This window comes from Lineus longissimus, chromosome 7 (genome assembly GCF_910592395.1).
Source record: "Lineus longissimus chromosome 7, tnLinLong1.2, whole genome shotgun sequence".
In the NCBI taxonomy this organism is placed as follows: Eukaryota; Metazoa; Nemertea; class Pilidiophora; order Heteronemertea; family Lineidae; genus Lineus; species Lineus longissimus.
The window spans coordinates 336,909-360,026 of record NC_088314.1 but is presented as its reverse complement, the minus strand read 5'-3'; the positions used below and the strand labels follow the sequence as shown (position 1 = coordinate 360,026).

The 23,118-nt window shown below is 42.1% G+C and overlaps 3 protein-coding genes across 7 annotated transcripts; 1 reads left to right on the top strand and 2 right to left on the bottom strand.

The window, feature by feature from the left end:
• Positions 1-1,028: 1,028 nt before the first annotated feature.
• On the bottom strand, positions 1,029-7,191 carry LOC135490781 (transmembrane protein 43-like). Its single transcript, XM_064776272.1, has 10 exons — positions 7,072-7,191; positions 6,204-6,377; positions 5,604-5,738; positions 5,222-5,316; positions 4,873-4,922; positions 4,481-4,550; positions 4,085-4,155; positions 3,366-3,559; positions 2,915-3,134; positions 1,029-2,574 (listed from the first exon to the last, which is right to left on the bottom strand). The coding sequence occupies exons 1-10, from the start codon at positions 7,084-7,086 to the stop codon at positions 2,366-2,368; spliced, it is 1,233 nt and encodes a 410-aa protein (XP_064632342.1). The 5' UTR covers positions 7,087-7,191; the 3' UTR covers positions 1,029-2,365.
• On the top strand, positions 6,596-11,413 carry LOC135490780 (uncharacterized). Of its 5 annotated transcripts, none has more exons than XM_064776268.1 (5): positions 6,596-6,701; positions 7,869-8,372; positions 8,589-10,424; positions 10,700-10,774; positions 11,006-11,413. In XM_064776268.1, the coding sequence occupies exons 2-5, from the start codon at positions 7,912-7,914 to the stop codon at positions 11,214-11,216; spliced, it is 2,583 nt and encodes an 860-aa protein (XP_064632338.1). In that variant the 5' UTR covers positions 6,596-6,701; positions 7,869-7,911; the 3' UTR covers positions 11,217-11,413. The 5 variants fall into 5 exon arrangements, with proteins under 5 accessions (XP_064632338.1, XP_064632341.1, XP_064632336.1 ...); XM_064776271.1 differs by having other exon boundaries at positions 6,635-6,697; XM_064776266.1 differs by lacking the exon at positions 6,596-6,701 and adding an exon at positions 7,240-7,410.
• A 663-nt stretch (positions 11,414-12,076) lies between these two features.
• Positions 12,077-22,904, bottom strand: LOC135491042 (uncharacterized protein C12orf56-like). Its single transcript, XM_064776680.1, has 12 exons — positions 22,509-22,904; positions 20,755-20,929; positions 18,017-18,795; positions 17,654-17,804; positions 17,440-17,501; positions 16,899-16,922; positions 15,677-15,818; positions 15,215-15,324; positions 14,706-14,937; positions 14,292-14,432; positions 13,918-14,099; positions 12,077-13,554 (listed from the first exon to the last, which is right to left on the bottom strand). Exons 1-12 carry the CDS (start codon positions 22,589-22,591, stop codon positions 13,383-13,385), a joined length of 2,253 nt encoding a protein of 750 aa, XP_064632750.1. The 5' UTR covers positions 22,592-22,904; the 3' UTR covers positions 12,077-13,382.
• Between the last annotated feature and the right edge of the window lie 214 nt (positions 22,905-23,118).

The window sequence follows — 23,118 nt, the reverse complement described above, 5'->3', positions numbered from 1 at the left end:
AACTTTCGTTTTTCTGCTCAACGTTTTGAAGTGGTCGTGATCGCGTAATAGACGAACGCCTGCTGACCAAATACTCGTAGCACAGTGACATGTGCATATCTTTGCTAATTTTGACTATTTTGCTAAACAGCCATGTATATGCAACATAGTTAATTTATTCTAAGATATGCATGCATGCATGCCATGGTGACCAATATTGAGGATCACCGATTGTTGATGTCTGGGGCATGACCTATCCTCCCATTGCATGCCCCCACATCCTCTATATAATGGTACCGGTACTGTTTACATCAGTCAAGGAGACACATATTGATGGATACCATTGGTATGTGGTCTTGAGAAGCCGGTTCCAATGACCACTCGTACTCTGGAAAGAAGCTGAGATTGCTCTGGGACTCGCTAGTCCCCACGGGCCCGGCTATAAAACACCGGCACCCCGACATGCTCGTCTTCTATGAGAAGGAAAAGGAGGTCCTAATCATCGAGATAGCTGTCAGCTCCGACAGACACGTCCTAGCACGTGCGGAGGAGAAACGATCGAAGTACTGTGGCTGTGACTATCTCATCTCTCTCATCATGTTGTCAACACGGTGGAGCAGCCAGGACTGATTCGACCTGGCTGTGACTTCCTCATCTCTCTGATTTGGCCTGGCTGTGACTTCCTCATCTCTCTCACCATGTTGACAACTTGGCAGAGCAGCCAACACTTGCGTTATACATGGGTGATACAAGACAACTGATTTGGTTGTAAATATAAATCTGTATGACATTTTGTGCCAGCTATGGTATAAGCTGCGGTAGTGTCATTGATAATAAACCAGGTCTTTAAGGATAAGTAAGGACATAATCAATAGAGACAGTACCCATACTGGGAAGTGTAATCATGACTATTGTATTCATTAGCGACTGGCACCTCGGACTACTAAAAGATGAGGTTGTCGGTACTTTTGTGCCATCTCTAAAGAGAAAGCCCACTGCTGCAGCAGGTGTCAACCAAAATGAATACAGAAACAAAATATTTAGAAAACATATCTTTATTACAGAGTAATATATTATTTAACCACTTTCACAGCTTGAGGAAATATTTACAAATTGGCGACATTTCGTTGTCTTTACGTTTGTGTCCCGTCACAACCATCAATCAATCAATCCATTGGCATTCCTGTGGCACATCTTTCCAGGCAAAAGAGTCCTGTTCAAGTGCACCCACCCATCAGTGCTGAGTTAATGTAGTACTTTCTGAAAAGTACACAATGAAGACAACAGTGTCACAGCTCGACACTGTTCTGCACCTTGGATATTTGAAATTGTTAGAAGCATTAACATGCAAACACATACACATGTATTATTTTTTACCAGTATTTACCAGTTCCTTTTTCAGCTATTGGGTGATGGAAACGTCACACAACTTATAATTTCATTAGACTCTTCCGTCACCGACAGTATGACACTACGACACGGCTGAAAGTATGTCAGTCCCAATAATGGCCGAGAAGGCTGTCTAATCACTGACATGTCATGGAATGTAGTTGTCGATGGGCTATAATACATACTATTGGAACCTCTCATAGAGGACACTCTATCTAGTAATGACACCAATACAAGTCTAAAGTGGTATCATTTCCATTCGATGTGACCTGCATATGATTGGGGACAGACCCTGCCAACTGAGGGACGGCATTAATGGGAAGATTCTACTCTAGTTACATGAAGAGATCAAACAAGCTGTATCTTTCATTCTGATACGACTAGAAAATGCATTAGCACTGGGAATAATACAGTTTTTGTCACCATTGTAACAGCAAAACCATTAGCTCTAGGAGGAAATCACTAACCCAACCAATGATAAGCATACAGTTATTAATCATGACTTTGAGACATGAAAGGATTTCCTAAGGTTTCAAAAGCACAACACAAAGTCTCAAAATCTGATCAAAAACTCCAAAATAAGATCAAGAGTATTCATCAATTCATTGTTCCTGGCCATTTGGTGGAATAACAATTGACTGGACATCCCTTTCCTATGCACTTCATTTACAAATACCTAACACAACCATCTATCCACTGCTAAAAGTAATTTTCAAAACTAGTTCATTGTTATTCTGTTACTTCTGGCACTGAAATTCTACATACTCATTACTAACAGTCAACCATCTTGAGCAAATAACACATAAAAGTGTTAAACAGTTACTTGCAGCACAACACTATCTTATTGTGTTCCTCTGTTATTGGGCAAGTCATGCAGCACACGTTTCACTCCTGGTATTACCCATCACCAAATAAACTACCACTACAAGTCAAAGGGACTCTTGTAATATCTTGTCGTCACTCTTGAGAAATAAACAACCATAGCTCAGCAACATAATTAGTCCATTCTGCTCCGCCGATCAGAAGCACGTTTCTTCGATATGATGAGAGGGGTCGCCGCCGCGAGCAATAGAGCAAGTGCCAACAAAGGTCGGTATCGTATCCAACCAATCGCGATGACCGTCAGCGACAAGCTGATGGCCAGGCAGACATTCATCATCAACACACTCATGGCCACCAGATCTCGGAGGAGGGGCACCCAGTCAACTGGAAGGGAGAAGAATGGCGCATTAGTATTCAAGGCAGGTGATAAAATGGTCAAGTTCATTTAACTTTATATGAATGCAGTCTGCTTGGAATGTTATCCACCAAAGAGAGGCAAGGAGGGGAATCAAGGAACTCCAACCATTGAGCGGAAACAACAGCTCTTGTCTTTTCCCTAAAGCCAGGGACATGGAGAGTTATTAGTTTGAGAGGGGTAAGTAAGTGCTACTGAAATCTGCAACAGATATGATCATACAGATCAAGAATAAGCCAATACTAAGCTTGTGCTGATAACTGCAGGATCTGCACGGAAGTAGTTTACGACTCAAATTAGGCAACTTACCAAGTGTTGTAAGAAGACTTGTCAGACACTGGAACGCGATGAACATGAGCACCCAGCCTCCGAATCGGATTCCCCACGTCATCATGTTATTAGATGCATGTTCGCGGTCAAAGATCTCCTTCGTTGATAGGTCTCCCATGTAGAGGATCTCCAGGTCGTTACCAGCATGAGTGTTGTATTCCTTCAGATAGGCACCATCTTGTTTGGCGATGATGCTCACCTGAAAGGGAGAAACACAGGATAAGAAAGAGACGATATCGCATTCACTACTGTTACTCTCAACAGTCTGTAGATCATCCTTTCTCCGGGGTTCCATCCTTTCTTTGGGGTTCCATCCTTTCTCTGGGGTTCCATCCTTTCTTCGGGGTTCCATCCTTTCTCTGGGTTTCCAATACAAGTTTGGGGAGGTAACACACTCACACTGCACAAAGTTTACTTCATTTCAACTTACCCTATCCGGTGGCCCATACTCAGAGTTTTCCTCCGTCAATCCAGCATACAGTAGCCTGACCTTCAGATCCCCGACCTTGGGTTGAAGCGGATTCTCACCATGGAAGAACCCTCCGTCAATGACCTTCACTCCAGGATGTTCAGGAGTTTTGCCCGGTCGTACATCATGGAATACAGAGATCTTGTCAATCAAGTCTGCAAGGAGGAATAGTCATGATCAGGTTGGCATCATGGCCCTGAAAGGTCCTACTTCTTAGAATTAGAATAACAGTTAGACTGCTGCAGCATGTTGCAATGATCATGTTCCCCTAACAAAAGGAGAGCTGATGCCCTTTCAATAGAAGTGATGAGCAGCAGAGTGTCCACCACTGAAAATAAAGATCAACTTTGGTGCCTTTATAGCCCCTTTAAGGCACACTCTACACACAGTGCATTTGTCCACACATGGTGCTCAAACAGATGTCAATTAGTCCACCATGAAATCAATTATTCTTCAGTTTATATCACACTGCATAATCAAATGAAGTTTATGTGTTGATGGAATAAGTTACTCCATATGTTTTGAATATCAAGATGCAAATGATCGATTCAAATTAGAGAATTCCACCTGCTTTCGACTGTCACATTCTATTCAACCTTGCATCTAGAAAGTTAACACCATATGCAATGGCCTTGTTGGTGGGGATCACTGTATACTAGGAACGAGGTAATGTGACTCACTTTTGGAAAGAACGAATGCTCCAGCCCTTACACCTGGTGCTACTCTCTCCACAGACTCAACAGCAAACGAACTGAAAACAGTCATCACATAACATTATCTCTCTGAGGCTGAAGGTGAGATCAGTTTGTTGTCAAGTCTGGCTAACAAAAATACCACCAAAACTTAACTACGTATCTTAAAAACACCTGAAACATTCTGAACTTGGAGAGGTATTCTCTCCATAACATTACTCGCCACCCATAAGTGCTTTGCAGCAAGCTGTTGTCCCAAGTCTAAAGATGGAGTGTCTAAAGAACTCTCGATGCACAGTTCCTGATGGCATCACCAACATTATCATGGGGGCCCAAGTAGTAATACTGAGGTTGCTATAACATGCGAATGTAAAGCGTCCTTACTTAGGATTGTGATGACCTCCCGGTTTAGCGAAGGATGAACTTTTAACAACCTCGGACTTCCACTCCATTGCTGCAATATGAAAATGGGACCTAAGGTTAAAGAGCAAAACACTATAGTAAAGTCATTAACTATTGGATTGATATTGGATTGAACAGGACAAAGGGTGACACTTGTATTGAACTGACAGAGCCTTCTTCTTGACGCACTGTCAAGCTGAAACAATAGCACCAATTCTAGAAGCCCAAGCTATGCTCATGACAAAGCCAACTTTGCTTTTGTCTGTTTGTGTGGGAAAAGGACATTTTCATGATCAGGAAACATGAATCGAGCAGCCTTGGGTCGACTTCCTGTGACCAGATGTTGTGAAATACAGCAGAGATGTCCAACTTACAGTAAGAGTATGTTGTCTCAATTCTTGTTTTGTCACCTTCATTAATTTCCCTGGAAGAAAACAGCAGATCAAAATCAAATTAGGAAATATTAGAATCTCCCTAACAGACACCTCAGGGATGTCTTTATCTCTCATAAAAACACAACACATTTTGTTCAACATGTCTTCACACAACACATTTGTAAAATGGAGCAATTTTGTTCAATCTGTCATCAGAAGTCAGGACAACTCTGAATGAAGGACAACACTTTTCAATTCTAAGGTTTCCCATGATAGATTACAATAAAAGATTCAACCAAGAGTTTGTATTTGGAGATATCTTTATCCATTATCAAAGTTGAAATCTTACGTTCTTTTCTCATGCTCAACCCATTGGTACAACTGCACTTCTCTCTTAAGCTTGACGGCCAAAATCGCCACATTGTACATGTTATCTGTCAGATGCTGAAAGTAAGAAGACAATACTGAGGAGCTGTGTCTGAATGTCTCATTAAACAGGGGACTGGGTTAGGTGCCCGACTTATTATCTCAACATCCTGGATTTTAAAACGGCAACCCATCCTATCCTAGGTGGAAATCAAGTGAGAGTGTTATCCCAGCGATGGCTTAGCCATTTTTCAGCATAAAATAGTCGGACATAAAATTTTGAGATTTCTCGCATCATAATTCAAAAGGGTTCAAATTTACGAAAGTGAGCATTCAATTGAAACTAAGAAAGACCCGGTTCTTACCTCTTTGGTTTTAAGCTGAGCATTCAGGTGAACCAATTTCCCATCATTTTCTTTGAAAGGTGTGTCAGTGTTCTTCAGAGGGAGGACCACCTTCAGTCCCTCATCAAGGGAATGTGCAGTGTACACGGCCCGCCCCTGCAAGGAATAGCCTGCAATGATCCTATGTCTCTTTGGTTCACTCAAGCAATACAGTGTCCTTGTTTAACAAACAGGATTCAGAGGCAGTAGTCTTGAACAATCACAAGTACAGTTTCATCTCTCAGATTCATTTAGCCAAGAGCATAGTTAGTACTCCTTTGAGGACTTTGAATCAATCCCATGATTGTGGTTTGATACAGATAGGCACACCAGATTTTGCTGAGGTAATCATTCATGTGCATGCACAACAGGATCCAAAATCTGGAGATTTTGTTCCAGCTTTTGCAAATTCTGCCGTTTCAAATTCCTCAAACTTGTCAAAGGAGTATTCATGATCGTGATCAACAAATATTTATGTGGTGTTCTTTTTAAGACAGAACAACCAGTACTCACAGACAAACAATCTACAGCAAACCAAACACAGGGTCAGGTAGGCCAACCAAAGCACAAAGCCTTCCTTACCTCATTCCAATAGAGAAGTCCACATGCCACCACAATAAGAACCAACCCAACCCCAATGCCCATCAGACTGTCACTGATGCGTTGCAGGAATCCGGGATTATTCCGATACGACACTCGGGTGGTCGAGTCTGCATCTCCCATGTTCATGTTGTGCATACCCGGGTCCCCTGGATACTGAAACACAAATCAAAACTTCAATATCACAACTTTCAATATCTGGTTTCTGATGAGTCTTAACAACCAGAACAGAGTTTATCTGGCTATTAAAACTTATCACTATCTCATCAGTTTCCATGCACCTGTGCAAATAAATGTGATTCAGACAAATTAATTGCAATATTCAAATTCTGCACCTGATAAAATATCAAAATGACACCTGTCATATTTGGCCTGGGACAACGAAGGCATAGAACCCGTATCAGCCGGAGTGCGTAGCCCGAGGGCTGATACGGGTTCGAGGCTAGGATACAAGGGTGATAAGTTAAATGCTACGTGTATGTAAGTATAGTGTAACAGTGAACGCAGTGAAAATGAAACTCGTAATCGTAATGTGTGTCATCTCATCTTCTCTTGTAATCTTCATCGGTTGACATCACAACGCAACGACAGCGCTTGGCCACATTATTTCCAAGTCGAGGGTCTGGGAATGCCACAACAATGGACAAAATAACGTTCCTTCCCCCAGTACTTGAGTTTAGCAAGCTACAGCAGCATTAGCTGGGGACCAAAATAGCATCCGATAATCGAAGTCATCTAAAATACACAGCCCAAATCCACCCTATGAACTGTGAAATAATTTCTAATTTCGGACAACTAAAAAGTATCGTGTTTCTCTTCACCTCTCATTCAAAAGGGTTTCATTGCTTACATTTTGTCGATACATCGTTCGTAGCAAGTTTCAACAAGCTTAATAACTCAGAACACTCCGAAAATAACGAAACAAAACTGCCACGAATCACTGTATGTTTGGAAACACCCGGAAGACAACTGGGAAGTTTTTAATTGGCTGCTATTTTTAGATTTGGGAATCCCGAGTTTTGGCGTCCATTGCAGATTCGCGGTTGTTTATATCATGATATTGGAAATTTTACAATCTTATTAACGATTCTATCTGCTGAGAGTTTGTACACAGAATAAATAGACGATATGATAGCAATAGATCCTTAATTTCGTGGCATTCCATCTGAGTATTGAGAGAAAAATAACGGTGCGACGGGGTGTCCGAAATATAAATTCTTTTGTTGTAGATTCGTGTGCAACTTTACTATACTTACAATATGAGCACGATTGTCGGATGCAGGTTTGGTACCTTACCCGAACCTGGTATGGTAGTGGTAGTTTTTGGCTTGCAGTGAATTTTGACATGTGGTCATGCTACCACATTACTGGTCAGTGCATATTTGAGCAGTGCCAGAAGTGACTTATTCTCAAGCATCTTCTTTGATACAACCAACCACCAGCAGAACAGATGAGAAGCAACAAACCAATGCAATGCCACTGGTTGCTAATGCTATAGTTGTTATGGACTTGATTTGATGACTTCATTTCAATAATACCCGACTTAAACTAAAGCCTGGTGGATGCTGTTTAGGATGACCGCTGAGAATAGTTGTACTGTTGGACCTCATTGGGATATAATGATGTTGTATCCTTCCTCTCTTTCAGGTACGTCTCTACGTGCTCAAGTTCTACTGATTAAAGAAACGCCATGTCTGCAATCTGTGAGGTAGAAGGCTGCCCCAATGATGAAAAGGCATTGAAAATCTGGCAGTCTGTTGTTTGTGTGAAGCATCAAGTAAACCAAGGAACGAACGCTTGTGACTGTGATCCTCCTTTTGTCCTCTACCCGTTCCCAGCCGAACCATTGGCTAGGATTAGATGGATAAACAAAGTATCTGAACTTAAAAGTGATAAAACATGGCACCCAGGTGACACATCATGTGTGTGTTCAAAGCACTTGGTTGATGGTGTGCCCACAGAACAAAACCCCTTCCCTTCTATTAACTTGAGAGGGAGTGGCAGATCCTCTCCTGAAGGAGATGTTGCTGAAGTGTGTGTCGGTGATAAGGAGGAGCCATTAGATGAAGGTGGTGATGCTGAACTGTCTCTTTTGAATGCAGATGCCTGCCAGAAATCACTGCCACTTGGTATATTAAGTAACTTCTTAAGGTAACTATTGTCTGTCAATTCCTGTACAGCACAGTAAGCTGAAACGAAATATTATGACTTAACAGTGTACGATTGGCATGTACCAAACTGGTGGTGATATCTTCTTGCTTTCGGCAATATGGTTTGGAATGGGCAGTTGTACTGAGGTGAAGGGTAGACAGTATTGGTATTGTTTGTTGTGAGTTCTAACTGTGTTAATCTGTTGTTTCATTCCAGGAATGAAAAGGATGAGTCTGGGTTATCAGTTCCTGAGATTGACGTAAACACTTCAGTCCCTGAAACAGATGTCAAGCCATCAGTTCCTGAGACAGAAGCTGATTCAGCAAAGGCTATCGGTGGAGAAGAGTCAAAGAAGCAGACGGTTCCCCCGCATCCCCTTAAAGCTGATGGCAACAATGAAGCTTCTCATAGAAAAAGTGAGAGGTTGAAGATAACAGCTGTTCGAAGTCTTGCAAAGGCTGAGGATCCTCCAGGCCAGATGTCTGGCTCAAAACTTGTTCCAATAAAACCAAAGCCTGCTGGATATAGGCCAAGTGCGCCTTCAGCAAAAGCTGTGCAAACTGCTAAGTCAGTTGATCGGAAAAGTGAAGAGACACTTTCCCAGCAAGCTGTAGCTGATGGTCCTCATATAACGCTACCGTCTGGGCTCAAGGTCCCAGTCTGTATTGCTGCCAACCCCACCACAGGAATGCTACAGATAACGGCTGCCCCTGCTGTCAAACAGAATGCTCCACCAGGAAAACCCCTCGCACCAATACCCCTGAAAGCTAAAGGACAACTAAAAGTAGTACCACCTGTTTATAAGAATATGCAGTGTCTTGTTTGTGGATTCCAGAAGAAGGGGACTAACCCAACAATACCAGTAAAGCCCTTGACATCAACAAATCCTGTGCCAGAGGTTAAAGAGACAAATGCTGAATTGTTGTTGTTGTTGTTCCCTGGTCTTGTGAAAGAGGAAGAGAAAGCCAATATTAATGCTCTGGGTGTGATTTGTGACCGCTGTAGTTATGATGTAGGGTATCTCTTTAAGAACCTTCGCAGTGCTCAGACGATTAAAAACCTCCTGGTGAAGAAGATGGTGACTGCTTTCCCTGCTCGCGATAATAGTTTGTTCACCAAACGCAACCTGATATCTCAAGCAGCTGCTCAGGATCCACTTCTGCCTGATCCCACAAAGCTTGATCCCTTATACCCCGATACAGCTACTACAAAACCTCCTCCACCTGATTCCAAAATGATGCGAAATAAAAGTGTGCAGACGTCAGTTGTACCTTTGGGAAGAAGTTCACAGACCAGATTGACCATGTGTGAGATTGATCATGACGTTCCAGAGTCCATCTTGATGAGTGCTATGGTCGCTACTAATGCATTAGAAAAGACCATTAAGTTATCCTCGCAAGAGTGTCACATTGATCGTTCAAGAGAGCGTGGGTATTCAATGTCGGTGACAGATTCTGATTCAGATACGCTGAACCCACATATCCAAGCGGATGATTCAGGAATGCCAACCGAGAAAAGGCCAAGCAGAGAAGTTGTGTTGGTTCAAGTTCCACGCGGGCCTGTGTCAAGTGTCGGCGTACAGACGTACCAGACAAAAAGTATTCCTGCGAGTGATGGTCTGCAGAAGGGCAATCTTTGTGCTGTTACAGTGGAGCGTGGGACTGGTGAAGAAGGGGGAAATGAGGTTCGACGTTTGAATCAGGGACAGTGCACAGTTTGTGGTTTGAAGCCAGTAAAGGGACAAAGGTATCGATCTGTTCATAGCCAGGATACCAAGATCAGCCGCTTCCTGTTGAAGTATTGTGGTATTTATCTTCTGGAAGATGGAGCCAATTGTATTTGCTACGGTTGTGAAGCACGGGTGTTGGCATGCAACTTGGCAATTGGAGATTTAAAGGAAAAGTGTAAAAACAATTTACCTTCGCATCGAGAGATCGAAACAACGAAGAAGTCAAGAAAACGGAAAAACCCTGAATACGTTGTGACGGCAGAGCGAGCATCTGACAGTCTTACAGATGAGCAGAGAGGTTTACTCACGCTCACAGAACAAAGGTAAACACTGTTGACCTTTATTATCGTGTTTTAAAACAGCTTTTTATTGACGAGGTGCATGTTCTTAGTCAACCTACACACTCGGAGATAAAATATAATGTTGATAATTTATTTGACTGGTCAGGGTTTGCAGTTTAAAAGGCCAGAGGGCAAGATGATTATGACGAGAAAGAGAAGAGGGCACTTCTTGGTGTATGAGCATCTGTGTTTCAGGAGGGAAATATGTGACATGTTGTAATCCAGTTTGTTGATGCTCGGTTCTTCCTCTGTTTCAGGTACGCCAGTCTGACAAGTGAGAAGTTGGTGTTGGGGAATGCTACCGATGCTCATCAGGAAACGTCTGCTTCATCGTAAGTGCTCTTGCTTCCGATGTGTACATGGTATAGCCATGTAGTGGGTTATCTGTTGCAACTGTCGGAGAAAGACTTAGAAATGCTGTCTTTGGTAAAGAGATGCGGCGATTGCCGAGGTGAAATACATAAATGACAAATTCTGGACGAAGCCAAATGTTAGCTACTTTTGTTTGCAAAATCTGTTCAATTCGCACATAATGAATGATGTAGATACCATCTTTTCTTCAGGGCTGAAAGAGATGTTTTGTGTGCCAATCCATGGCTAGGGCAAGGCCGTCCTGTCCTTGAAAGCTTGCAACAACTCACCACGGGCAAGCATCATGCTTCGGTGACTCCATCAACATCTGGTGCCACTGTCACCAACTTGAAGCAAGATGTCATTGATTCTGACGACGTTCTGGGCATCGGTGAACTCCCATCACTATCATATGTTGGATAAGACTGGATTCTATGGAATTGCTATCAAGGCTGTCCTTGGATTGATAGTATCGCAAAGCATGTAAAGAGACATGTGGTTTAGATACTATACAAAGGGGAATAGATTAACAGTTTGGGACAAGAGGGGACACTGACCATGAAGCTAGCATGTAAACATTTGACTTTGTAACCTTTTGTTGGTGAAATATATAGCTTTGATGTGAACATTGTCTCTTGCTCAAGTTCCTTATCACCCATGGGAAGATTGAATCACTGAATCTCACCTCAAGACGATTGCATTCCTTCAGTTCAATCCCTTCATGATAGCTGGATATACAACAGTATTGGAGGTCTCATATATTATGATGTGGATTGTAACTGTACCGAGCCAGATCTGCAACGGCAGAACCACACTCGCACACGACTTCCAAGTAAGCCTCACAGAGGTCTATTTGGTTGTATTGCAGGACGTGTTGTCCTGGGCCGTTGTGCACACAGAAACTTCCAATCAATTGTATCTGATCTCCAATCAATGATAACTATCTCAGGCTAGTGCCATTCTCTCCGACACAAGCTGTTGGCTTAAGGGCAAGGCGTATACTCTCCTCGTGATAGAATTGGCAGTGCCTTAGAGAGTTGTCTTCTCTCAGAAGTTACTTTGGAGGAGATACATCCTCTGTCCTCGCAGTAATTGAGACGAGTCTTGTCTGAATGGGACAACAGTCTGGAGGTTTACTTCTGTTATGTGAGACAGCCAGGCAAACAACTGTCCTCGGTGAGAACTGTCTGGGCTTGGATGTTCAAAAGTGTAGCATGGATGTGAAATCTCCGTTTTTTGAGATACCAGAAAGATATTAGAGAAAAGTACAAGAAGGCAAGGTCTAGAGCTAAGAACTTTATTGCATGATCTTATGGCAGAAAGACTGACCAAATATCACAGACAATGCAGACAAGAATAGGTGCATCTAAAGTATGATCAATATGGTCAGAAAACTAGGCTTCTGATTAAACTGACCAATTAGCCTCTAACAAGACAAACACCTCTTGCGGTGAAACAGTAGAACTTCATGGAGTTATGGAGTCCGCCTCTGTTGACTTCCCAATCACAGCTGACAATCAGCCTTGTCATTCACCATGAGAGTCGCTCATCTTAAAAGAATCCACAGGAACATGTACCTGTAGTCCTCAGAGTAATGCTCATATCATGTCTCATAGTCATCTAGCAAAATATCTACACATTCATCAGAGCTATCACAAAAGAAAAAAAATAGATTCATCGAGACATGAAGTGTTCGTAGAAAAGCTGGCAAAAAGTGCATTACAAAACATGAGAAGAATCTGGTGGAGTTTGACGGAGTTGAGATCAGTCAGGGAGTATGGGATTTGGATGGAGAAATCTTCAGAGAAATGTCACAAGCTGCCAGCGTTTAATTAATGTGCATTCTCTTAGCTTATGAAGGCCTTCCACTACCAGGATAAGCAATGTCATACTTAACCAACACTCTACTCCTTGACTTCCACAACAATGGAATGATCTGAATTTTATCTATTTACAAGAGAACATTTAGAGTATCAAACACAGAAATAAACAATACCAATTTGTAGGTATAACTTCTAATACCTAACGTCAAAGCCATAGCTTAGCATTGCAAACGTTTGGTTATGTATGCAACATGTCAGTGAAATACCACAGGAAAGTACAGACATACTACCAACAAACATAACATCTCGATGTTCTTAGAACATTGAATAAATCTAACATATCTCTCTCAGAGATTGAAAAAATATCATTTTGAGGTGATTTATTTTAGTGGTCAACCTGGACAACTCTTTACCGGTATTCATTGGAAACATCAGCAATTGAAGATAATTTGTCTTTGATGAGAATACAAGACATCGAACATCAAACATCAGCTTCATCTTAGAACAAGATCATGACAAGGTTTTTAACTGTCTTGTGTATACAACAAACGGTCAAAATACCTCTAGCTCTTCCCGGCCATGTGAAATAAGGATCACAAACTGCAAAATACTACTGAACATATCACAGATGAGAATCACAAATAAAGTAGCATAATCTCAAAAATAATGAATAAAATCTAATATGATGCAGATTACAACAATCATGAATTTCACATCGAAAGACTATTCTTATCCAACAGTTCACTTGTTGTTTTGTTTTCCTAATTTATTTGACAGATTTCAAAGATTGTGACGACATCTTTCTCTGCACCATAGTAAACTTGAAGTCCTTCTGTAGAACTTTCGAGATGACTTTTTCCATGACGGCAAGAGTTGGCTTCGTGATCGGGAAGTGGGTGGGCAGTTTGTTCATGATGACTGGTGCCTGGATGTAGTATCTGGAACCAGGAGAGAAACTCGTGGAGTTATTTACTCACTCTTTGACAGAAGATATTTCCGCCTCAAAAGACGATATCCCCAGAAAGGACAAGTCGACAGATGGGTTGCCTCATCATGAGTGATTGCTGTTGTCGTTTCAGTTACAATGCCTCGCTTTGTATCGAGAGGATAAGCCTAACTATCGGGAAGTTGATCTGCCCTGTCATAGGAGGGGGATACAGACTTTTGGATATCAAATTGTGAAATCCCGATTCACCAATGTTTACAGTGTACAGGCTAAAGGAATCGCGTTACTTCCCCAATCAGCAAAACTGTACCCAAGTTTAACGGACTACATCCGGCCCATCTGCACATGAACTTACTTAAATTCTTCAAAATAGTTGTCCCTGATTGATTTACAAAGAGTTACGCTGTACATTGTGAGTGTTGCCAGGACGGAGAATTGCTGGTATAACAGGACGGCTTCTTTTGGCAGAAGTTCCACCTTGGTGGACGGAGACAACAAATGCATCGCTATGGCAATGAGGCGCTTGACAAACGTCTCCTAGAATGAAAGAGAGCGCTATTGTTATGATCAATGTGACACATCTCATTCAAAACACAGCTGCCGAGAAGAAATGGTGAATCCCCAAAGCCAATGCTTGACTGTGGCAATGCCAGGACTGATTCAGAATTCACCTGGATTGATAAAATTCCGGCTGAATGGTTAACCAATTGAGCTTGCTTATCAACTTACAGTAGACTGTGATTCCTCAAGAGTTTTCATTACCAGGTTAAGGTTGATACCATCCTTCTCACGGTTCTGCTGAGCTACCAACATCAGTTCAAAGAGGACGGTGGTCGTCTGGTTCGTAAACTCAGCAACTAGTTTATTGAGCTGGAAAACACAACAAGAGCCATGGGATTGTGACTGAAAGCAATGATGACATGACTTGAAATCAATGCTCCATTGAATGAGAAGCAACAACATTGAATCAATGGTCAAGAGAACTGATGATTGATTTCATCTCACAAGAGTTTCAAGGAACAAGATGAAAGTTTTGGTTCAAGTCAATCGGAAGGAAATGCCGGGCATCTTGAATGTTTACAGATATCTGGAAAGACTTGGCTTACTGAATCGACCTTGACGGTAAAACCAAAGAGAACTTACTTCAGAATCAGTGATGGCATTTCGCTGGTCGTTGGGCGTCATCAGTAGAAGTGCTGCTGCACGAGACATCTTTGGTTTGTGCCGTTGGGGCGTCTCTGGAGTAGACGTCAGCAAGAGGAGAAGTTCATTGACCACTTTCCCCTTCTGTTGCTTGAGGGCGGCAGAGCGAGTGGTCAGGTTTTCAGTCTCACGGAACATGAACCCCAAGGCCTCGAGGATTAAGTTGACCAATCTGAAAAAAAGATCAAAGAATTGAGTATCAAACATGTACATTAGAAGCATGAAAATTGATTCAACACATTTTCAAGTTTATGTACTGACATGTTTGTGATACTGCCATGTTAGCTGTAAACTGAACAACAGGTGTATGAAAAGAATGGGTACAAGTCGAAATAAAGCCGGCAGAGAGATATCAGGCCTTTGGTTTATCAGATGAAAGAAACTTGGGAGAGAAATCTTTCTATCATATCATTTTATGGCTGAACCTTTTGATTATAAAGACTACTTACTCCAATTCATCAGCGCGTTGGTTCTTGCCGTCGTCTGTGCTCATATTTGTCGGAGAGCTCGGGAGGTAGAGCTGAAGCTGCCGCACCATGAAATGGAACAAATCCGGACTCTGCAAAGTAACACTGGCTGTTTATTCCATAGGATTAGAACCATTTCAGCAGGACTTGAGAAGTAAGGTGATAGTTAGCAAAGTAACACTGGCTGTTTATTCCCGAGGATTAGAACCATTTCAGCAGGACTTGAGAAGTAAGGTGATAGTTAGCAAAGTAACACTGGCTGTTTATTCCAGAGGATTAGAACCATTTCAGCAGGACTTGAGAAGTAAGGTGATAGTTAGCAAAGCATTGCTGAATGATTTGACTTTCACCTTCTGAAGCAGAGCAATAGTGACACCGGCTGCCACTGTGATCTGAACTCACACACTCACAAATGGAACTGAAGAATGCAGAACATCAACACACCTTCCAGAAAAGTTTCTTGATGGCAAAGTTTCTCTCTGATGCGACCTTGAGTTCATGGATGAGACTGAACACCTCTTCCATGTTGTTGCCCAAGCTGAGGATCTCCTGCTTTAGCTGCCCGTACAGCGCATCAAGTTTCTCACTGCAAATAGAAAAGAGAGCGTGAGCACTGGCCTCTTCCTAGCAGGCTCGTCCAGTCCACTAGTCTGTCATCCAAAGGAAGAAGCTAGCAGCTGGTGTCCAGGTCACTCTCGGTACTAAAGTTAACAGAAACTGAAATCAAACAGAAAAATGCTATTTCTTCCAAGGACCAGTGACTGAGTGTCATTCCAAAACCTGACTTTTGTTCCTTTTCAAGAAAACTCAAATCTTTCTCAATTCTATAGTTTAAATAGGAAAATATCCTTCTGTGTCTTGTTTAACAATACAAGAACTTTCTGCAAATGAAAACATTAAAAAGAACAAATCAGCAAAACTGAAAAAGATGCTGAAAACAAAGCAAATTCCAAAAACTGAAATGAAAGAAGCGGACATTTAGAGCGTGCATCCAAGCGCATAACAACCTTTCTGGTCTGAAGCAAATACTTTAGGAAACTCAACAAAGTCCCAAAATTCGCTGAGAGCTTTGATAGACACACGGTAAACTGATAAATTTTCACACAACAAGATATCGAAGCAAAAGCGATATGAAAACTAAGCCAAGAGCAGTACCAGTTTAAGTGAAGTTAAGCTTTTAGAGTCTATGAATGAGACTCTGTCTACTGTTAAGAACTGAGTGAGTCATGTTTAATGTGTTATCTTCTCTACAGTGATTAGTAAGGATGGTCTCATCTCGGGAAGGGGACAGAGTAACAGTAGTCAGTGAGGGTGAGGACAACAGGGGTGGGGGGGGGGGGGGACAATGGCATGGAAGGGTGGGCAACCATGTACCATCTGAACAGACTTATCTCAGCTAGGATATGGTCAGGTAATATCTCCAGCAGAGATGGCATAAGGCGTAATCACATACGATGGACAACTGGATAGCTCTTCCCAGATCACTGCCTCCAGGAAAACTGAGGATATGATCAATGTTACATCGGCATAGGGATGTATGTTAGCATGATAAATGAACTTGCTAGCCCTTGTCCTGATATAACAGCCGACTATGCGGAGGTGGACGATAGATAGCTACAATAACTAAAGGTACTGATGACACCTGTGCTGCCACCTATAGACTCACCCGGACATTGAGCGTCTTTTGATGCTGAAGGTGAACACAATATGAACATGAATAATTGTTTTTAAAGCTTGAGGCGAACAAGTGTTGATACAGAAAGGAAGAAAAACTCCTTTCAATTATGATCTTGAAAAACATGCAGTGACGTGCCTGCCAAACCTTTCATTCATAACGGGTACAACATCACCTACACAATGACACACTAACACCAGCATTTTGCTTTTCGATTAACGTTCAGCCATGAACTGACAATGCTGTAAACAAAATAAGATTAATAACTGTGTGACGTAGGTTTATTCAATCACAAAGAAGTGGATTAGAAATACAGAGCAACTGCACAACCAGACCAGAACTTGACAACAAGGATAATGGTCTTAAGGCATTTATGACAGGGCCTCAATTAGCCTTGACAGGGTAAGGGAATGGGTCAGTTAGATTAGCTGGTTAAATGGGCAATAACAGAAAGGTGTCTTATGGCCTGATCTTTGATTTCAAGGCCCATGTGTGCTCAGCTCCTTCCCCTTCACTGGAAACCCTAACTTACCCTGGAGTCTTCTTTGAGTTATGATTTGCCTCAAAAACTGGATCTTCTAACAAAGTGCCACGCTGCAAAGAGAATTTTGACTTTGAAAATTGTTCAGAATTTTGCCCTTTTTTTCTGCTAACCCCACCCCAGTACCCCACCATGTTCCACACAACTGACTACTGTACTATTCTTTTAAAAAGGTTCTGAAATAAGATGTGAACTTTTAACTCACTATTTTATAATTATCCCAGGCATTTTTCATGAAAGTCAAGATGGGTGAGTTATAAGCCATCATATAGATGTCAGAGGTACATTTCCTCATTCCAGGATATTCGGGCTCCATCGACGTCACGACTATGTCTATATCATGTTTTGTTTCCTCACTGAAAAAAGAGAGAATCATACAGAAAAGAAGATAAATGCTTCTCCCGTCACACAACGGTTTGAATAGCCAGATCCAACAGGTGCAAGTGAACCCACTGCCTTAGGAAGCATATTAGACAATCATATAATAATCCTTCAAGCCTGTGCTGACTCAGTGATATTTGTAACAGTAAACACCTTCTTTCTGCCATAGTTGTCACAATATACGCACCTGACTTCAGCAATAAATTCATCTTCTCTCTTTGTCTTGGATTTGTCTTTTCCTTTTTTCTGTTTCCCCTTTTTTTCACCCAACAGCACTAAATCATTCGGTACACTAGCAGCAGTGGGGAGTGGCATTTTCCGCTGAAAAGACGGACTCGGCAGAGGACGTGGGGTGCCCGCGCCATCCTCTGAGACTGAGCTGGACTTGCGTAGATTCAGACCTTTGAGTTCACTTGAACCCCCGGAGGAGCTTGTATCTGAGATTTCAGAGCCGGTCCGTTTATGGGTACGGGACGGCGGAGTACAAAGCATTCCATTGCTCCGCACAACAAGTCGATCAGGCGGGCGTAAGGCATGATGCGGAGCAGAGTTTGCTAATCGAGGAGACTGAATACTCTCAAGATTCAAATCATCATCAAAAGACCGCAAGAACTGGTCTTCATCCCAACTACCACTGCGTTTTAGTTTCTGCGCGTCAGTTGCACTTTGTTGAGTACTACTACTACATCGTCGTGGCAAGCGAGGTGAGGTCCTACTCGATTTCCGAGGTAAGTTTGGTGACGAGCCTCCGGCACGAGGGGTCACGAGATTAGAGGAGGATATTGCACTGTCCGACTTCCCATACGAGTCAAGTTGAGTCGGTAAAAAAGAAGAGCGTTCTAAATCATCTGAGTCACTTTTCTTTGCCTTTCTACTTTTGGGTGCATCTTCCACGAGATGGGTGATTGCAATATGTAAAGTGTTCTCTCTTTCTTCCCCACCAAGGAAATTAGGAAAGTCATTTTTCTGAAACGATGAATTGAGGGAACAGCTCTATCAAGATATAACTGAATGGCGACTTCAATGAGACACAACAGAGTATTAGATTAGGACCACAGCACTAGCATAGTGCCCTGTGCTAAATATACCAAATCGATAAGGTAAGATTCAATGGGTATAGGCCATACCATTCCTAGGCTGGCAGTAACAATCATACAATGAACAAGATCATGCCACTATTCAGACAATAATATTTTGCTGATGTCAAGAAGGAAACCAATGCAAGCTCACAATATTATGAGCATGGTGTTTTCTTCCCACGGCAGGCATACTGACCATGAGTGTTGTCACTAAACATGCCAAATCAATGCTCCCTCTCACAGTCTCAATCAGAAAAAATAAAGAATTGAAATCAGGCCATGAATGTTCCTTTCCGCAAATAGGTCAAACCAAACCCCCCTGAGACAGATGGAAAGAAGACAATGGAAGACCCACTTGACACACCCTTGGATCCACTCCTTTGGATCGGATCGTGTGAAGAGACTGGACCAAACAGTTTTTGAAACTTGGCAAAGAAAGGCACGCGACGCCAAAGGGTTAGGAGTGGACATTGATTACTCCAGTACTGTAAATACATGGCATGTGTGGGGTATCCTTCATCAACTGACATTCATTATCACCAAGGCGATGTTTATGCGTTTCCTGCCAACCATGTTGTTGACAGTGCAAGCGAGCCCGTCAGACCAGTTACCAGTCCCATGAGCAATGGTAGAAGAAGCAGAATAGAACTGGAGGGGAATTTTCAATGATTTGATTAAAAAATAATAAGCCTGGTGCAGATTGGTTGTGATGTGGTTTGATTCTGAAACATGGGCACTAGAACCATTGGTAAAGTACATTAGCTACATTGCAGGCAAACTGAGTACATTTTGATTGAAAACAGGCTTCAACTCCTAAAAACTGAAGCCTTTTTCAGAATAGCAAAACAGACCCAACATTCCTGACTACCCTGAAAGCTATGTATCGAGTTCAATTAGACTGAACACTGTGTTGTTTGTAATGTAGCCACCGGGTGAATGTCATGTTACCCATCGGGTTAACAAGCCTCTTTCATAACAAAATACTTTTAGCGCATGTCGTGTATACACTCTTTGATAAAACATTGAATGCGCTGATCTAGGCTCTGCCAGGCTTTATTTCAAAGTTCTATTGAGTATCATTTATAATGAAAGCCAAGCTATTGGACTCCACAACCTACGGATAAAGACTATGTATATCTGAGGCCTAGCGACAATCCTTTAGAAACCTGAAAAGACCCTGGTAAAACTGACAATGATCCAAGCTGAAAACAAAACAGTAGAGGATAATTGCTTACATCCACTATCCACAATACTTCAGAGTTTTACCCATTTGCAATGGCAGAAACACTATTTCAAACAGACCTCTCAACATTTTGCACAAATGTACAAAAACCATGTCACAGTCCATTAATCCCATAAAGCCGTGTACCTAGTCCTAGCCTTAGCTAACGAGCCGTGGCCTATGTACAGTCAATAGTGGCCTCTATATAAGCATTAGCTGCACAGGCCCGACTACTACAGGAGTACCATTTCTTGCTGGGACGATACTCGGCAACAAAACGTAACCAACTGACCAATCCTTTTGCAACAATGCCAACTGATCTTCCAACAGCTGTTATAATACTTGGCAAGATCAGCAGACTCTTCTGGCCTAATCAAAGACTGTACTTCACATCTATGCATATTTAATGGTCATTAACCCTGTCCTCAATAATCCCATGTCTTCACTTACAAGGCCCAGAGTCACAGTACTGTCTTGTCAACTGAATGAGGTAGAGCTAGATTCCACTGTTTCTACCAGCAGACAAGAAGATGCAGTGGCCGCTTAATGTTAGACAAATCTTGGCCAGTAAGTAAATAGTTGAGGTCTGACAACCTCAAAGTTGAAGAATGAAACAAGCCTTACCAATTCAATGTTCAAGACATTTCTGTAGGGCGCCTCTGCTCGTATGGTCTTTGGCGGGTTCTCAGTCAGGAATATGAAGTCATGGCCCACCACGACGTAGCACAAGGCCTTGTCAAGTTTGGGCTGTTTGTCCGATAGCACAATACATGACTCATGATAACGAATCCTGTCATACCCTCACCGAAAGGCAGTGCACTGAAAATGACTGCATCACACTGCTTTTGACTGAAACCCCCACTGCATATGACTGTCTTAGGCATATCATTTTTCTTAATGTTTTAATACCACTGATTTTGACTGAAAGACCACTGCAAAGCACTGCCACTTGCATATCATTATGAACGAGGTATTTCAAAAACACTGCCTATGACTGAAAGACCACTGATTTCCACTTCTCCAACTCTGATCGAAACCCGTGGCATTTTCAACATGACTGAAAACCACTGCTTTATGACTGGTGAGATTAAGACTTGATGGCAGTGTAAAGCAGTGGTAATTGCAGTCAAATTCAGTGTTAAATATCACCCATAATGCAACCTGAGACAGGAAGCTGTGAGTTTGAATTTGATAGTCAAACATTCAAGAAATCATGGTACCTCTTCATATTTCTCGATATTTACCCGAATTTCAATATGAGAAGAGGGGAGTATTAGTCAGTTTGAATTGGAACACATAAGGAGCCAAATGAATGCAAAAAGGGTAATCTCGACAGACACTGAAGTTGTATTTTCAGCAAATCAAGAAGGCTGTATAGGCCCTATGTGTTGTAATGCATGCATACACTGCAAGATATCTGCATGTATCTTCATGCATCTACTGTAGGCCCTATAGGTGTTAATTGTAATGTATGCATACACTGCAAATTATCTGCATGGGAGCTCAATACACATCAATCAGTAGATCATTATTCTACAGGCCACGTGCAGTTACTTTATTTGGACGTCAATTTGATCCAGCTTCAATCCCTGACATCACTGACAGTAGCTATGTGCCATGTGTCGTTTCAATTGTCTAGTAACCCCATCTGACCTGACTGTCATTATGACAAAGTTTGCAATGACGTAGGTCAAGGACGTGAATTTGTCATCTTTTTACTGTGTCACGTCATCAAACAATGGCGATGTCCTCTATTTGTGCAGATGACGTCATCACTGCCATATTGGACGCAAACACACCGTCTAAAATAGGACAGCAAAAGTAACAGTTCGCTAGAAGTTTTTGCTTTTTCGAACAATTTCTTTGGTTGTCATCAGCACAGGGGGGTCACGTCCCCCAAACCTTTCTCGGCATCCGTGCCTGCATGCCATTAAATAAATTATTCATATTAACACTGAAAATGACTGCTCCCTCCAAGAGGTTTTGGAAATGGCAGTCAAAATCAGTGGTGTTTCAGTGTGGATTCAGTGTGCTGCGAAATATTTAAATTAACACTGAACCCCACTGCCAGCCCTGTGCATGATGCATAGTGGGGAGTCATTTTCAGTGTCAAAAGCAGTGGAAATCAGTCAGCCTAAATATTTAAATGAGCACTGCTTTTGACTGCCTTACCACTGATTTTGACTGTCTTACCACTGCTTATGACTCCCTAACCTCTATTTTTGATTGCTGTATACTGTATGCTTTGATATTGCGTGACTGAAAAACACTCCCTATGACTGCTTTCCACTGATTTCAACACTGCCATAAAAATGTGAGGTAACACTGCAACCTGACTGAATCCTGACTGATATCACACTGCTTTTCGGTGAGGGTAAGCATCAGAATCCAAGTTCCTTTTCAAGAATGTTTCGAGTTTACTGTTCTTTTTGTTGATAGGATCCACACCATTCCGCTCCATTCATTAAACGAGATACAGGCACATGAGCCTGACTTCTGGGGTAGAGGGGCTGACAGCACAGCACACTTGGTGTTTGTCACAAACATTTACACACTACTGTACACAGCCAGCATGCATTGGATAGGACTCGTGACGTCACACATTCCACTTTGACACGAATGACAAAAGGTCGCCCCGGCTTTTACGACTCATAAGCGGGCAATTCAAACTCGTCCTGTCACTAAAATCACCCCAAGCCTGGCAGAGACGAGTTAACTAAACTTTGCATGTACTTGGCAAGAGTATTCGGCAATAAATTGGGCCAAAAATAATCTTTTAAGTGCATTTAATTGTTACCATGTAAATTTGCTAAACTCAGGAATGCCCCTTTCGGTGGGAACCCTCAGCCTCGCTTTGAGCTGATTATACTGGGGACCATCTCAAAAACACTTTAGCATGTTCGGGGCAATCTCAAAATTCTTTCGACATCACTGAGTTAATGTTCGAATACCAGAGGAAACGCATACGTTACATAATCTCCAAAGAAT